General features: G+C 40.3%; 1 protein-coding gene across 4 annotated transcripts in view; it reads right to left on the reverse strand.

Moving 5' to 3' along the window:
• Positions 1 to 13,932, reverse strand: part of pi4kab (phosphatidylinositol 4-kinase, catalytic, alpha b) — a 127,627-nt gene that overhangs the window by 53,867 nt on the left and 59,828 nt on the right. For 3 of the 4 annotated variants that reach the window (XM_020044505.3, XM_020044504.3, XM_020044507.3), the window contains 11 exons: positions 12,536 to 12,687; positions 12,332 to 12,439; positions 9,002 to 9,129; positions 8,591 to 8,749; positions 8,290 to 8,369; positions 7,746 to 7,945; positions 5,784 to 5,874; positions 2,796 to 2,963; positions 2,406 to 2,459; positions 2,096 to 2,216; positions 396 to 525 (listed from right to left, as the gene is read on the reverse strand). In XM_020044505.3, coding sequence (XP_019900064.1) covers positions 396 to 525; positions 2,096 to 2,216; positions 2,406 to 2,459; positions 2,796 to 2,963; positions 5,784 to 5,874; positions 7,746 to 7,945; positions 8,290 to 8,369; positions 8,591 to 8,749; positions 9,002 to 9,129; positions 12,332 to 12,439; positions 12,536 to 12,687 — 1,391 coding nt within the window. The remainder of the gene's footprint in view (positions 1 to 395; positions 526 to 2,095; positions 2,217 to 2,405; positions 2,460 to 2,795; positions 2,964 to 5,783; positions 5,875 to 7,745; positions 7,946 to 8,289; positions 8,370 to 8,590; positions 8,750 to 9,001; positions 9,130 to 12,331; positions 12,440 to 12,535; positions 12,688 to 13,932) is intronic. The other variant, XM_010865368.4, reaches the window with a different exon arrangement.

A 13,932-nucleotide genomic window follows, 5' to 3' on the forward strand; every position in this document is an offset into this window, starting at 1 on the left:
TAATAAAACAGGCTCTGACAGGCTGCCTCGTATCCCCTGGGTAAGCCAAATGAAAATCTAGTCTTTGCTTTACGTTCCACCAGGACCCAATTAGGGGCATCAGCATGCACTTAGGTAAGCACACTGGTAGATTAGTAAAACAGAAGGCAGGCAACTGGGGAGCAGAGATTGGAGAATGTTCCCAGGCAGTGGTATCATTCAAGGTGTATGAATAATCCCACAAGATTCGTTGGCTGATAATGGTTGAATAACAACGCACTTCAGGGGCCACGCTAAGGACAACATTAAAAGCAGTGGAACTATTGGAACAGGTCTGACGGCAAACATGCACCCCCCTCAAGAGGAAATTATTAGCACTGTGATTTAGGAGGGTGTGTGTGTGTGTTGGGGCCTACTTAATGATGGCAGACACATTGGTGATCTTGTTGAAGAAATCAAATTCTCGCTGGTAGAAATCTTTGGCCGGACCAGAGAGAGCACCAGTGATCTCCTCTACCATCTGTTCAAGTAGCTCCCCTATGTCAGCTACAGAAAAAGACGAACAAAGAAAGAGATGAGTGCGTTGAAGTTAAAGACAGACATCCAGTCATATCCTGAACCATCTATACACACTGCTCAAAATAATTAATGGAACACGTACAGTGGATATAAAACGTCTACACACCCCTGTTAAAATGCTAGGTTTTTGTGATGTAAAAGAATGAGACAAAGATAAGTCAAAGCACACATCCAAATTCACAAAAGCATGGCTTCACCAGAAGAAGATTAACATTTTGGAATGGCCCAACAAGAGCCCAGACCTGAATCCAATTGAATATCTGTCGGGTGCTCTGAAGAGGGCTGTGCACAGAAGATGTCCTCACAATCTGTCAGATTTGGAGCGCTTTTGCAGAAGAAGAGTGGGCAAATATTGCCAAGTCAAGATGTGCCATGCTAATAGACTCCTACCCCAAAAGACTGAGTTCTGTAATAAAATCAAAAGGTGCTTCAACAAAGTATTCGTTTAAGGGTGTGTACACTTATGCACCCAGGTAATTGCGAGTTTTTTATTTATTATTTTTCCCCCTCAAAGATTTCAGTTTGTCTTGAATTATTGACGTTATAGGTCACATTAAAGGTGGAAAAAGTTCTGACATGATTTATCTTTGTCTCATTCTTTTACATCACAAGAACCTGGCTTTTTAACAGGGGTGTGTAGACTTTTTATATCCACTGTAATCAACACAGTATAACCCCAAGTCAATTACACTTTAGGGATATCAATCTGTCCAGTTAGGAAGACTCTATGAGGGTGGCATCAGGGCCCGATGTCCTCTATTGGGACCTGTGCTCACATCCCAGCATCGTGCAGCTTGATTGGCATTCGCCAGAGAACACCAGAATTGGCAGGTCTGCCATTGGCGCCCTGTTTTCTTCACAGTTTAGAGCAGGTTCACACTGAGCACATGTGGCAGAGGTGAAAGAGTATGGAGACGCCGTGGTGAATGTTATGCTGCCTGCAACATCATCCAGCATGACAAGTTCGGTGTTGGGTCAGTGATGGTCTGGGGAAGCAAATCCTTGGAGTGGCGCACAGACCTCCTCGTGCTAGTCAATGGCCCCGACTGCTGTTAGGTACTAGGATGAAATCCTCAGACCCATCGCAAGGCTGTTAAAGGCTGGTGTAGTGGGTAATGGGTTCCTTCCGGTTCAGGACAATGCCAGGTCTCATAAGGCCAGATTGTGCTTGTAGTTCCTGGATGACGAAGGCGTTGATGACATTGTCAGGAGTGCACACAGGCACATGGGGGCCATACACACTACTGAGTCACACTATGAGTTGCCATGTTGAAATTCACGCATTGGATTCCAAGTTGGAACAGCCTGAAATTTCAACTGTTTACTTAGATTTTCAGTGTGAGTTTCAATCCAGCCTTCAATCGGTCAGTGATTTTGGTTTCCACTGATCGTTGTTACATCATTTTTTTCTTAACAAATGACACAATCTACAGTAAATATTTTGATCTTTAATATATTTTGTTCGTTGAGACCCGATGTGTGATTTCAGCACAATTAGAATGTTTGCAATGCATTTTATGTAAACAAAGTGTCTCACGGTCTTTCTGGTGGCCCTCCTCATCAAGGTAGATGTTGGTCTTCATGTTCCAGATGAACTGGTGGCAGAGCAGCTGAGACTTTTGGGCAGCCCACAGGATGTACTCTCTCACATAGCCCATCTACAATGAGTGCATACACGCATAAACACTCCATCAGACAAAAGTAATTCACACAGAACCATAAACCCACACAAACAAACATCCCTCAGACAAAAAGTGTGAACCCTGAAACTACAAAAGTATACACACAAACACAGACCATGACACAAACAGAAACATGGCCACTACTGTATATATGGCGTGCTTTACCTTATCATAACGGAGGGCTTGAACTATTTGAGGAATGTAGAACAAGATGGCATCCTAAAAATGAACAGCCATCAGTTGGAAGCCATCCAGAGGTGTATAAACAGAGAACATTAAAAGGTCGGTGTGAAACTGTAACAATTTGAAAACACAATTGGCAGGAGCTTTTAGCAACAAAAACACTGAGGATGTTTCACAGGTAGCCTTATGGATCATTCTGGAGCGGCGCCTGTCATTCTCCCTATCACCACTAAACTACAGAATGTGGGGTGTGTTGAAAAATGGTGCTGCATCCAGAAACATCCATAAACGTCCTAGAATCGATAAAGAGGCACACTGAAACGGTTCTGGTGGCCTAGACATTATGTTGGTGCTCTGGATGTGTGAATGTACCGGTGGAAAGGAGCGCAGTACTTTGACCCCGTACTGAGCAGTGAGGGGGTGGGGGGGGTACAGGGAGGAGAAGTAGGACAGGCCGGTTGGAGGGTCGGCCGGTGCCCAACATAGGATGTGGCTCAGCTCAGGAGAGTCTGCATCAATGGTGTGCCACGTCACTAGGAACTGGACACCAGAGAGAGAAGAGAAGAGAAAAGAAAGAATGAAAGAGATGAAAGAAGAGAAGAGAGAAAGAAAGAAGTAGGGTACATATTTTAGGGCTGGATTCATAGAAACACTGAAGATGCATTCTGGGATATCAGCAAATAAACATTTTTGTTAAAAATGATTTGGGCTGTATGTATAATATGTTGTTTATATGTCCTTAATTTATATGTAGAATAACTAAATAAAATAAATATAATTTAGCCATGAAATTAGACGTTTGAAAGTAAGTGGTTTTGATTTCATGGGGCACATCTTATTTTTAGCTTTACAGTGTAACTTTTACCACCAGTAAATCCTCATTACGTCTAGAGACAATTTCCACAGTGCATGATGTTTAGTTTTAGACAAAATTGTAGGGTAAAACTACACATCATGTACAATGGAAATGACCCTTCCTGCTCTTTTAAACAAGTAATCTAGATCTGGAGGACTATCGTTTCCAATTCCTGACTACATCCTTATTACATTTTTCTGCCTAAGTAATACTGACCACTTACAGTTCACCAAATGCGCTTTAACACGAGAACCGCCAAATGCCTACGCCAACTGGTGTTTGAGTTTATAATTTAAAAAAATCTGCAATTCTGAAAGCTACACCCTCCTCCTTCCATGCTTTTTCCCAAATAGGCATATATTAACTACTAACTACTACTTTTCTTCTCCCTGTTTTCTGACTTAATCCACCAACAGCCCACGCCACTTAGCGTTAGTACCTAAATGGTACCCAGGCACTAATCACCCCTCACTGAATGCATGACGTCAATGGATGAATGCGCGATACTCCCAGATTAATGAAAACTTAATTAGGCTATTATTGAAACATAATACAAATGATTTAGGCTACTTGTCACACAGGTTACTGTTTTTCAATAGGAGATTCAGCTTATTGTGTAGGCTAATTCATCAAATGTAAATCGAAAATGTAAATCTCTATTATTTTAGGAGGGAAAGAGTAACCAAATTGCGGACACGTCCTATCATCTCTCTTTGAATTTTCTATGCTTATTTTAGTGAAGATTAATATTCTACAAATGTATTAGGCTAAATAATTATTCAATAAATAAAATTCCAATGATATCTTGTTTTTTTCTAATAACTCAAAAACGTATTCATGTCACCTATAAAACGATGTTACAGTATATGCCAGTAATCTAAGAGACTAGAGCTATGCATTGGCATTGAAATCAACTCGATAGCCCCACTACAACCCATGGGAGAGACCTGCAAATACGCACTGTTCACAGCCTATTCATAACACACTCTTGTACTTTTCAAATTCATTAACCATTTAAAACAAACAAATTCAGTAATTTGTAATTTTTTTTGACTATTCTATATAGTTTGATAATAACCGGGTAGATGAACTGATGCTCTGGCTGAATGATGATGCTGCGGAGGAGAATGTCCATGCTAATAGGGACGATTCGTATGCTAACGATGCCAAACGGCGTTAGGCTCTGGCGGTTACTGGGGGTCAAAAAGGCCTGGCGTTCTAGTGTTAAACAGCAAGGTAGGAACTCACCCCATCTACCAATAATGTTGAGTCCCCAGGATGGACAGCATCCTCACATTTTGCACCAAAACTCTCACAAACACATCATCTACCAGGCATGGGGTGAGGAGTGTTATATGTCAGAAGTGTAAAAAGTAATCGTTTGGGTTTGGCAGCGTTCACCGGTTTAGGGAAGATTATGATTAAGACCTAAAAGATTTCATGAGTTAATTACTAACCAGAAATCAATCAAATAAAAAGTTTGTTATGAGCTTCCTTTCTCCAATCAATTAGCTCCCAACTATGAATTTCCTAAAACTGGTGAACACAGCAAAGTACTGTTACATTGTACTTTTTACACCACTGCTTGATTTCCACAATCACTGCATCAATGTTTTGCCAAACTTTACCAAGCCAAACTTTACAAAGACACAAAGTTGCCCAATCCCTTGGCTGCGTTGGTGCTAATGAGCTTTTGTCTACAGAGGATCGCAACCAAGGTTTAAATGTCCCTTTGGTACAGATTTAGAATCCTAATGATCACAACCATTAGGAAGGGAACATACAACTTGGACCCAAGATCATCATGTAAGAGGCAACCTCCACCCACATCCCCAGAGGACAAGCAAGCGAGAAGAGACTGGTACAGGCCATGGCCTGTCAAAGAGCATCATCTCTCCACAAACTGAATGCAGCACTAGCCAGGAGTCTGGTCCTCTCCCTTAAGAATAACCTTGAACGTGCCTCCTCTTCCCCTACCTCAGAAAGGTAGACAGGTAACGCTCATTAGGCATTTAAGTAGGAAGACCTAACCATGCAAAAATAAGCAAACACAACAGACAGAACAATAGAGTCAAACTTCAACAACAACAAAATCTCTATTGAGATTACAGCCTTTCTCCAAAACAACTTTAGATCAGTGTTTACCAACCTTGGCCCTGGGGACCCAACGGGGTACGTGTTTTAGTTTTTGCTGTAGCAATAACAACTCATATTTGATTCAGACATTTTAGAACCAGGGCAAAAATCCAAAGGGTGCCCCTAATTAAACAAGAACCAAAGTCACATGATTCATTCGTTTTTCTAAGATGTCCACTGGAGTTGGACATAAAGGGTGTGAGCTGGGAAGCCAGAAGCAGTTGTGGTATAAAGTAGGTGGACACCGTCCCATATAGGCAACCGATTGAATATGATATGCTCTACTTTTAATCCCATGGGTCCTGGTGAAAAATAGTAAACTACATTGAGTACAATCTTTCGACACAGCCATTTGCTTCCTCGCTCACCTTCACGGCTTCCGGTACATCACACACTGAGGCTGGGTCCAGACGCACAAGACGAGTCACCTCTGCCACAATGGCCTCTGCGTTCTTGAACCTGGTGGATCCAGGGATAGATTACATTTGAACATGTAGAAACAAAAGCCAAAAAAAAAGTGCATCTATTTGTATTATTTTTGGAACAACTGAAGTGGTATTTTAATACACTTAATACTATAAAAATAGCATTAAAAATTTTTTTTAAGATGCAGTCCACAATAAGGTGGGACTGTCAAGCCAAAAAAGGTCCCACAAAAATGTGTATTGTCTCATGTACAGACAAGCGACAAATTAAAGGAAAAAGCAACATAAAGTGTCTTAGAAAGGTGTTGGGCCACCAAGAACAGCTTTAATGTACCTTGGCATAGATTCTACGAGTCTCCGGAACTCTACAAGAATGATGGAACACCATCCCTCCAAAAGATATTCCCTCATTAGTAGTTTTGACGATGTTGGTGGAGAGCGCTGTTTAACACATCCATCCACAATCTCCCATAGGTGTTCAATTGGGTTAAAATCTCATGACAGCAAATACCAGGGCATAAGAATCAGATAATTTTAACCTTACATAGTCGACATCCGCAGATCTGCGGACAGCGCTCATTTGCATAAATATTTATAAAAATAGAATCACCATAATCGTCCGATTTCAATGGTATATTATTTGTAGCCACTTTTGTGAAGCATTCCGTGTATAATTTGGGTTGTCCGTGTATAATTTGGGTTGTCTGTGTATTGTTTGGGTTGCTATGGGAACTTTTCACCAGGCAAGGACATTGACCACGCATCTTAGAAAGGCTAATGTGTAGACAAGAATAGGGATTACAAGGGTGTACATCACTATATATGATGTTTTGAACCATAATACATTGTTTGTAATATAAATATGATATAAAAATACATATTTAGTCAACATAGTATGGGGGTGTTCTTGAGTTTTTGGGGAAAAGTTGGTAATTTTTCTGAGTTTATAAATTATATAAGTCCAAACGTAACTAGCGATCAGTTCTGCGTCATTACATGCAATAAGAAGCGATATAAAATAATTATTTTTCATTTTGTGTTTTATTTCTAGATAGAAGAACACAATTTTTTTGGGGTGCCTATATTTTTTACCTTCTATTTTTTTATTATTTCATTATTTTCAACCCAATACAGTGTAATTTGATAGTAAAGGCATGAAAGTATGAGAAAATACCATTGACACAATTCTTTATAATGCTTTCAAAAAAAATCTTTATGCTGATTGGCAGAAATGTTTTCCGAAAAATATTCTTTTTACCTTTCCAATAGATGAGTTTTTAAAATGGTGACCCAAAAGTCTGTTTTTATTGAAGCCAAGGGGGTTGTGATTACCAGGATACATCATAATAGGTTGTATCTGTTACAGAAATGAATCTAGGACCCAAAATGTCCAAGTAGTGAAATCCGGCCGAAATCCCCACCGACTACTTAGGGTTCAGGGCATTGTCATATTGAACCCCCTTTAAAAGTCACTTAGATCCTTTCCTCTTGCCATTTTGATCAAAGGTGAACTAGGCCTGCAGAGCATTTTTATACGTCAGAGCATGATAGGATGATAATTGATAAATGGATGGAAGCATCTGCATTCATTATGTTCCTCCAATTATTTCTTTCAATTTGTCACCAGTCAAACTTCAAACTTAAAAACTTCATGGCTAATTGAAATTTATAAGTAGAATCACCATCATATTAAGTACATATAAAGAGCATATAACACATTTAAATGTAAGGTTTAAAAATATTTAGTAAATTGCAAAAGTCCTATACATTAGAAATGTTAGTACACACAAAAAATACCCCTTATTTATTTCAAATACATAATATATATACTTATTACTACTTAAATAGTAGTTGTGCCTGTAGGTCTGGGAGTCTTTTGGTCAGTCAATGATTTTGTGTGTGTACCTTGCGGGCAGCTGTAGTGCCAGATATGGAGCTATACTCCAGGCCAGGTTGACATTGTCTTTCCATTGTTTCTCACTCAGGCTGATGTACTTGGATCTCCAATTGGTGATGCTGGTCTCCACAGACTGCTCTGCTGCGATTGCCAGCTCCGGGGTGGACAAAGGGTTGTACCACGTAGTCAACCGCTCAATCTCACTAGCCTAGAGGGAGATGCCACAAAGCACAATAATAGCAGCAAGATTGGTGACCAATTGCTGTTAGGAAAGGGAAACTAGTGGAGCACAAAAAAACAACCTATATTTTCCTTGTCATCAATTTCACCTCATCATTGATACTTGACCGAATTGCACATTGTTATAACATTGTACGTAGCTTATAATGGAACATGTCAATAAATCTAAATAAGATTTATTTCAAATAGGGGAGAAAGAGAAGAGAAAGACAGAGGAGAGTAAGCACTAAAGCAGAAATAAAGTAATCATGTCTATAGTAGCAGAGCATAAGGGAAGTGTGAGGGTGGAAGAGGGTGTGCTTAAAGTTCTACCAGTAAGGCCAGAAGCAGGGTCCTCCTCTTCATAAAGTACTTGTGCAGCTGAGTTCCTCTATTGCTCTTCTTTGAAAGTCCTGGAACATGTGAACGTCAAACAGGCATTGAACAAGGGGTTTTCACTGCTGCACAGAACACCATGCGTCTGAGCCTGGCGGTCAGTTAAAGGTGAAGTCGCCCTCTTCTCAACCCCATTTATTATGTCAACAAATAAATACACTAGTATGGAGATAAATAGGAGGTCAAAAAGTGGTGAATTTCCCTATAAACAGGAAACTAAGGTGCTATGGATTGCTACCTGATTTTTTGGATATGGTGGACATCCCAGAAGACAGTGGGTATGTGTTGATCCAGCCCTGAGCAGCCTGTTGTCTCTGGCCTACCACCGCGTCTAGACCACTCCGAGTATCTGTCACCATGCCAACAGACAGACTGTTCACTGACATGTCCTGGTGGTCTGCAAAGGGCACAGGATGCAGGAAATACAATAGTGCCAACCTTAGACTTGTCAATACGCCTCTTCTTACTAATGGCTTAGGAAACAGCCAGCATTGTAAACAGTTGCTCTGGCACCTCTTAACAGAGATTGCCTTTTAGACTGCAGTCCACACCCTGTCTGCTTATGGTAGTGTACTACTTTTGACCAGTCTGGTGATCAAAAGCAGGGAGGGAATCTGGTGCAATCTGGAGGGGTTGAAGTAAAGCATACCTTGGGGCACTAGGTGGACGGCAGCAATGTACTTCTTGTCTGAGAGCAGGCTGGCGTAGAATTTAATCATGATGCTGATATCCTCCCGGAGTCTTTTATTTGTCTGGGTGGGGAACTTAGGAGCAACACTAAATAGATGGAGAGAGGCCTGGTTAGTTGGCATACTAGTCAATATTAATTATAACGGGGAATACATGTTGGTAGTCCGGACAATATTCCTAAAAGAAACTCCATCAAAAAGGGCTTTTTAAACACAGCAACAATAAACCAAATGCAGAGCATGGGAATACACAAATAAATAGGTGATGTCTACAGTATGGTTCCCAACTATCCCAACAATTATTTTATCTGTCACACCAGAAGACAAAAACACTTTTTGTGTAAACTTCATTGTATTTTATGTTCAGAGCTAGTATTTATAACTAGTCTCAGAATAGGATTGCTGGTGACCAGTTTAGCTTTATTAATATAAAGCTATATATCAAAAAAGGTACAGTTACACAGACAGAAGGGACATGATCAGAGATCTGTTCAAAGACCTTCAGTGAATAAAGACCCAGGGACAATAAGCACACGAGTACTGGATGGACCTTCATCACCATCCAGTGGATTTTAGTCAAAACTGCACTCACTCTGCACTGTCCCCGGACATTACAAGACAATATGGCCCAAATAAACGTATGTTTTATGTATGTTTCGAATTTAGGGGCAGTTATGATATATACAGGGGTGTGTAGACTTTTTATATCCACTGTGTGGATTATTAGAATATCATAAACAAAGTTGATTTATGTCAGTAACTCCATTCAAAAAGTGAAACTTGTATAATGTATACATTCATTCCACACAGACTGATATATTCCAAGTGTTTATTTCTTTTAATATTGATGATTATAACTGACAACTAATGAAAACCCCAAATTCAGTATCTCAGAAGATTTGAATATTGTGAAAAGGTTCAATATTGAAGACACCTGGTGCCATACTCTAATCAGCTAATCAACTCAAAACACCTGCAAAGGCCTTTAAATGGTCTCTCAGTCTAATTCTGTAGCAGTGGGGATTTCTTTAAGACTGCAAGGGAAGCTCGGCTTCCCCTATAATGTTAAAAAAATTATGGTCAAATATGTACTATTGTGTAAACATTTTATTGACAGAAAATGCGTTAAAAAACGTTCATCTCTAAAACTAGTTAGTTCATAATCAGCTACAGGTCAGCTGACACGATTTTCTTCTCATACAATCCCGCAGCGTCACAGTGGATTTCCCCGTTGAAGCCGAGCGTCCATTGACTTCAAACGGGCTGCTTAGAACAGTGATTGGATAAATGCTGCGATTATGTCCCGCCCACGGACGCTCAGCGTCTCTGGGGGTGAATGAGGAGTGGGCTGGCCCAGACTCCGGGCTTCCGCGTGATGATTGGAGGTACTGACGATCTGTCAAACTGCATCTCCTTTTGACTGACAGCAGTCTGTACTATAAGAAGTCACTGAAGCTATTTCGCGCTCAGTCCCATCACGGATTTCTCAAGTGTATTCGAAAGACAAACTGCTGCAATATTTCTTGATATTTGTTTGGCGAAATTGCTAGCCGATTTGCATCACACATTTCACACAATTACAGGCTACACCACAATCCTTGTTTCAGTTTTACAAAGTTTAATATAATTTTTTTAGTTCATTCATTCATTCATACACAGTAGTAGGCTAGGCTAGCGTCGTAAGCGGGTGAAACTGCGCACGATGGCAGACAGTGCTAATATTGCCCACCTGATTTTAAACAGAGTAAAGTTATATTTGTTAAAAAAAAACTATATTGTTCTGTTACAAAATTAAATGTTATTGTCTGGGGTCCAAAAGACCCCAAAGACCCCGAGTGTCACTACAAATGAAGAACATCAGAGGGTTATAATGTAGGCCGAAAATTAGCTTCCCGTCTTTGAAAGACCAGCAGCCGCCACTGTTCTGTAGGCTACACAATCATGGGGAAGAATGCTGAATTGACAGCTGTCCAAAAGACGACCATTGACACCTTGCACAAGGAGGGCAAGACACAAAAGGTCATAGCTAAAGAGGCTGGCTGTTCACAGAGCTTGGTGTTCAAGCACATTAATAGAGAAGCGAAGGGAAGGAAAAGATGTGGTAGAAAAAAGTGTACAAGCAATAGGGATAACCGCACCCGGAAGAGGATTGTGAAACAAAACCCATTCAAAAATGTGGGGGAGATTCACAAAGAGTGGACTGCAGCTGGAGTCAGTGCTTCAAGAACCACCACGCACAGACGTATGCAAGACATGGGTTTCCGCTGTTCCTTGTGTCAAGCCACTCTTGAACAAGACACAGCGTCAGAAGCGTCTCGCCTGACAAAAAGGACTGGGCTGCTGCTGAGTGGTCCAAAATTATGTTCTCTGATGAAAGTAAAATTTGCATTTCCTTTGGAAATCAAGGTCCCAGAGTCTAGAGAAAAAGATGAGGCACAGAATCCACGTTGCTTGAAGTCCAGTGTAAAGGTTCCACAGTCAGTGATGGTTTGGGGTGCCATGTCATCTGCTGGTGTTGGTCCAATGTGTTTTCTGAGGTCCAAGGTCAACGCAGCCGTCTACCAGGAAGTTTTAGAGCACTTCATGCTTCCTGCTGCTGACCAACTTTATGGAGATGCAGATTTCATTTTCCAACAGGACTTGGTACCTGCACACAGTGCCAAAGCTACCAGTACCTGGTTTAAGGACCATAGTATCCCTGATCTTAACTGGCCAGCAAACTCACTTGACCATAACCCTATAGAAAATCTATGGGGTATTGTGAAGGGGAAGATGCGATTCGCCAGACCTAACAATGCAGAAGAGTTGAAGGCCACTATCAGAGCAACCTGGGCTCTCATAACACCTGAGCAGTGCCACAGACTGATCGACTCCATGCAACGCCACATTGCTGCAGTAATTCAGGCAAAAGGAGCCCCAACTAAGTATTGAATGCTGTACATGCTCATACTTTTCATGTTCATACTTTTCAGTTGGCCAACATTTCTAAAAATATTTTTTTGTATTGGTCTAAAGTAATATTCAAATTTTCAGAGATACTGAATTTGGGATTTTCATTAGTTGTCCGTTATAATCACAATTAAAATAAATAAACATTTGAAATATATCAGTCTGTGTGTAATGAATGAATATAATATACAAGTTTCACTTTTTGAATGGAATTACTGAAATAAATGAACTTGTTGATGATATTAAAATTTTATGACCAGCACCTGTATTTGTACCATTAAACCATTTACTATCCATCCAACCAATTCTCAGCCAAGAGCGTGTGTGCATTGTGTGTGTACCTGAAGTAGTCAAACGCCGTAGAGTAGATCTTCTCTCTGAGGACATTTCTGATGGTGACATTACTGACTACGTCTGCATGTAAAAGATTTAGACCTAGAGTCAACAACCTATGGAGAGAGTAACATGGGAAAGTGTAGTAGCAGTAATAAAATTGGTAGCAGTAGGAATTGCATATATCTATATATGTGAGTGGGTATGCATACCTGTATCGGGGTCCTATGGCAGCTACATGGCGGTTGATACTGCTCTTGGCCCCTCCGACGCTGAGCGAAAGCGACCTCTGCAGGACAGTGGTGAAGATCTCCACCTGGTCAGAGCTGCAGTACTTGGCAATCTCAAACCTCTGCACCAGGAACTGGACAAGTACAGGACTAGCTGTTACTCAATGTAAAGGAGTCTAGGGCTGCGCTTCAGTTCAGAGAGTAAACACCAGGCAGTCTATCGGTACATTAATTAATTTTACTTTGTTCGGAGCTCGTGCTACTTCGATTAGGCTATACATAAAAACAAACTGCAGAAATCACTGAACAAATTAAGACTAGTTCTAGTGTTTCAGCAAGTACTCATCTTGACCATTCCAACTTTAAGATGTCCAATACACTGTCCATAGTATGGACCCCGGAGTTCTGGTGCAACTTAATCCAGTGTTTATTACTGAAATTAAATTGTCCTACTCAATCGGTTTATTAAAGAACACTCTCACTGACTGTCTCCACCTCCGTTGCTTCCTAACCTTTCTGCATCCACCCTGTTGACATAGTAGAGCTGAAAGAAAATTAGAATTAAAATCATCCCTCCTTGTTGCAACAATGTGTTTTACTATTGCTGTATGAAAAAAAATCACCACATCACAGAGTGAAACCCTCTACAATTCAGTTGTTGAAGAATCATGTTAGATTTGTTTATCACAGTGTTTCCCAATCCTGGTCCTCGGGACCCCAAAGTTTCATGTTTTTGCTTTTGCCCTAGCACTCACACACCATTTTTCAAATGTTGCCCTACCACTTACACACTTGATTCACATAATTAAACTATCATCAAGATATTAATTTGAATCAAGGGTGTGAGTGCTAGGTTTACATTTTTACACACACTGGTTTGCATTATGGTTTATAATAAAATAATTTTGTGGGCATATACTGACCATAACAACTGTCAACATGAGAAAACAACAAATTTCTCTAGACTACTGATTGGCCAGCTCAAGCTTGTCAAGATGATAATCTCAACCTCCTGAAATTTCTTCAATCATATATTAAAAGTAAGATTTTCCCGGGGCCGGTAATCATTAGCTTGTAGGTAACAATTTCAGGGGCAGTTAATCATTGGCTTTTAAGTTTGCTTAAGTTTCTACTTAGCCACTTGTTAATATTACTAGGTAGTGGGTGTGGTAGTTCTGGGCTTCAATAAACCTTGTGCACCCCTCAAATTTACTACCCTTTGGACACCTTTGTGGACAAAAATGTACACGTACAATAAACTGACAAAATATGTATACAATAATATTTCTTTCAGCTTTTTTTTTTTCATAAATCTCTTAAACAACTTGAAACCTGCTCAAAACAACCAAACATTCAATCATTTTCAGGATTTTAACCCT

The sequence above is a fragment of the Esox lucius genome, chromosome 13 (genome assembly GCF_011004845.1).
Source record: "Esox lucius isolate fEsoLuc1 chromosome 13, fEsoLuc1.pri, whole genome shotgun sequence".
NCBI lineage: Eukaryota > Metazoa > Chordata > Actinopteri > Esociformes > Esocidae > Esox > Esox lucius.